At 39.4% G+C, this 2635-nt stretch overlaps 1 protein-coding gene across 1 annotated transcript; it reads right to left on the bottom strand.

The window, feature by feature from the left end:
* Positions 1 to 710: 710 nt before the first annotated feature.
* On the bottom strand, positions 711 to 1330 carry LOC132224268 (mitotic spindle assembly checkpoint protein MAD2A-like). The gene has a single exon (XM_059679376.1). The coding sequence runs from the start codon at positions 1328 to 1330 to the stop codon at positions 713 to 715; it is 618 nt and encodes a 205-aa protein (XP_059535359.1). The 3' UTR covers positions 711 to 712.
* Positions 1331 to 2635: the final 1305 nt, after the last annotated feature.

Genomic DNA, 2635 nt, shown 5'->3' with positions numbered 1-2635 from the left:
CCTCCCCTGTCATTCAAAGAGACAGACGTTTTCTCCGTCTTCACATAGCCTTTCTTCTGTGCATGGATGCAGAGACAGAAAGAGAGAGAGTGAGACTGAGCTCTCTGTTATTTCTTCTTTTTTTTTAACTTTATCATTGTCATTTAAAGCTTGATTTTATAAATCACAAAAAGACATTAAGAGTTTTGTATCAGCAGAATTGAAACAAGAGAAATGGTGACAGATTTGTAAGTGTAAATTATATACATTAAAGTCAAGTAATTGGGGGTTTTCAACATGGAAACTATACAAATGAAATAAATGTCAAAAGGACCTGCTAGGAATACTGTTACTGTGGCTGATCAGTTACTTTAGAACTAAACAAAGATTTTGATATTCAGACTTCTTTTGCTGTTCCATATTCACCTAGACTCGGAGTCAGGCTACTTGACTGAAAGTTCTGATTTAGGAAGGCAAGTTTCCCATCTCCAGTTTCCACCTTCAAAGGAGTTGGCATTCCAGTGTTGAAGTGATCTGCTGATTCCCTTTCGAACAGTGTCAACCTTATGGAAATTATGTCAACCCTTTGGAAAGTCAAACAGGCACCAACAAATGGACAATACTCATAGTTCAGTGAAGTACAATGCTAAGTTTTCCCCACCTCAAAAGTAATCAATGAAACAAAACAAGAACTACAGTTGACGTGGCCTCAGGACACACACGTGTGGCTCCTTCAGTCGTTGACGGGAATCTTGTAGGCCACCATGCTGTTCACCTTGTGGATGATCGTTGTAAAGGAGCGCAGGCGGACCTGCTCAGAATTGGCAATGAACTGCGGTCCAGAGTCTTCCCACTTCTCAGACACAACCAAGTCTTTGTCTGTATAGATCAGCAGGTCAAATGAAAAGGAATCTTCCAGCAGCAGCAGGAAGATCACCGTAGCGGTGATCTGTCTGATCACCGAGCAGATCTCGTCCTGGATGGCTTTCTGAGACTTTTCTCTGGGTGCACTGTCATCTCTGATCATCTTGCCACACTCGATGTCAAACTGCCACCTCTCCAGGACCTCCCCGTTTTCAATACTCGAGATGACCACCACCAGCTTCTGCACAGAGCTCTTGTACAGCCAGTCTTTCAGCTGCTCCACCATGTTGCTCAGGTACTTCATGAGCACGGGGTCCATGGTGACCAGCATGGTGACCCCGTACTTCTGCACGCGAGTGAAGGTTTCGGACAGATAAATGCCACGCTGATACAAAATGCTGTTGATGACAAATGAGAAGAACTCAGCCACGATGTAGCCACTGCTGCGCAGGGTGACGCCCTGCTCCCAGGACAGCTGCCACGCCATGGTTAGCCCCGCACCAGGCTTCCGTGGAGTCCCAGCAGCTCCCGCCACTCAGTTCAAATGTTGTTATCTCTTCTTTTAAAAAATAATTTTATTTTTAGAGAAAGAGAAAATGAGAGGGAGAGACTAAAACATTGATGTGAGAGTGCAGCATTGATCAGCTGCCTCTTGCATGCCCCCTACCATGGATCAAGTTCGCAACCCTGGCATGTGCCCTGCCCAAGAACCAAACCTGCAACCTTTTGGTTCATGGGACCATACCTAACCAACTGAGCCACACCAGCCAGGGCTGTTATCTCTTTTTATAGTCTCATAAAGACACTAATCATATCAGTTCAGGACTGCACTTTTATGACCTCATTTAACCTTAATTATTTCCTTAGAAACCCCATCTTCAAATAAGCCACATCCAAGGTTAGGACTTCACCATATGAAGTTTGAGGGGACACAAACAGTCCATAACAAGCCATATCTAGGATCATAAAACAAATTGAAAAGAATTGAAATAATACAGAGCATTTTAAACATAATGTGATCAAACTATATTTAGTAACAGAAAACCAATAAGAAAATCTTCAAAAAGTTAAACAACACATTTCTATATAATCCATAGGTGAATAAAGAAGTCTCAAAGGAAAATTTAAAATGCATAGAACTGAATAAATAAAACCACAACACATCAAAATGAGTGGCATGCAGGTAAAGCACTATAGAGAAGGAAATTTACAGAAATAAATGTTACAAAATAGACAGGAAAATTCTCAAATCAGTAATACAAGTTTCAGTAAATTAGAAAAAAACAGAAAACTAAAATCAAAGGAAACAGAAGGAAGGAAATAATAAAGAGCAGAAATCAAGAAAATTGAAAATAAGAAAAGAATATCAATGAATGCAAAACTGGTTATTCAAAAATTCAATACAGTTGACACACCTCTAGCAAGAATGACAAAAAATAGAAAGGACACAGAAATCACCAATATCAGGATTGAAAGGGGTCATTCGGCCATAAAGGATACTAAGAAAATATTTTGAACAACTTTATGCTCATAAATTCAACAACTTAGAAGAAATGCACCAATTCCTTAAATGCACAAACTACCAAAACTGAGCCAAGATGAAACAGTTAAACTAAGTAGTCCTATAATAAATAAAGAAATTGAACTTGGAATTGAAGAATGCCTGAAAAAGGATATTTTCAGGACCAGAAGATTTCACTAAGGAATTTTTCTACACATTCAAAGAATTAACAATTGTATACACTGTTTTTAGAAAACAGTAGAGGAGGGAACACTTTTCAACTTATTTTAT

This window comes from Myotis daubentonii, chromosome X, assembly GCF_963259705.1.
Source record: "Myotis daubentonii chromosome X, mMyoDau2.1, whole genome shotgun sequence".
In the NCBI taxonomy this organism is placed as follows: domain Eukaryota; kingdom Metazoa; phylum Chordata; class Mammalia; order Chiroptera; family Vespertilionidae; genus Myotis; species Myotis daubentonii.
The sequence above is the reverse complement of the archived record's forward strand: the minus strand, read 5'-3'. Positions and strand labels throughout refer to the sequence as shown.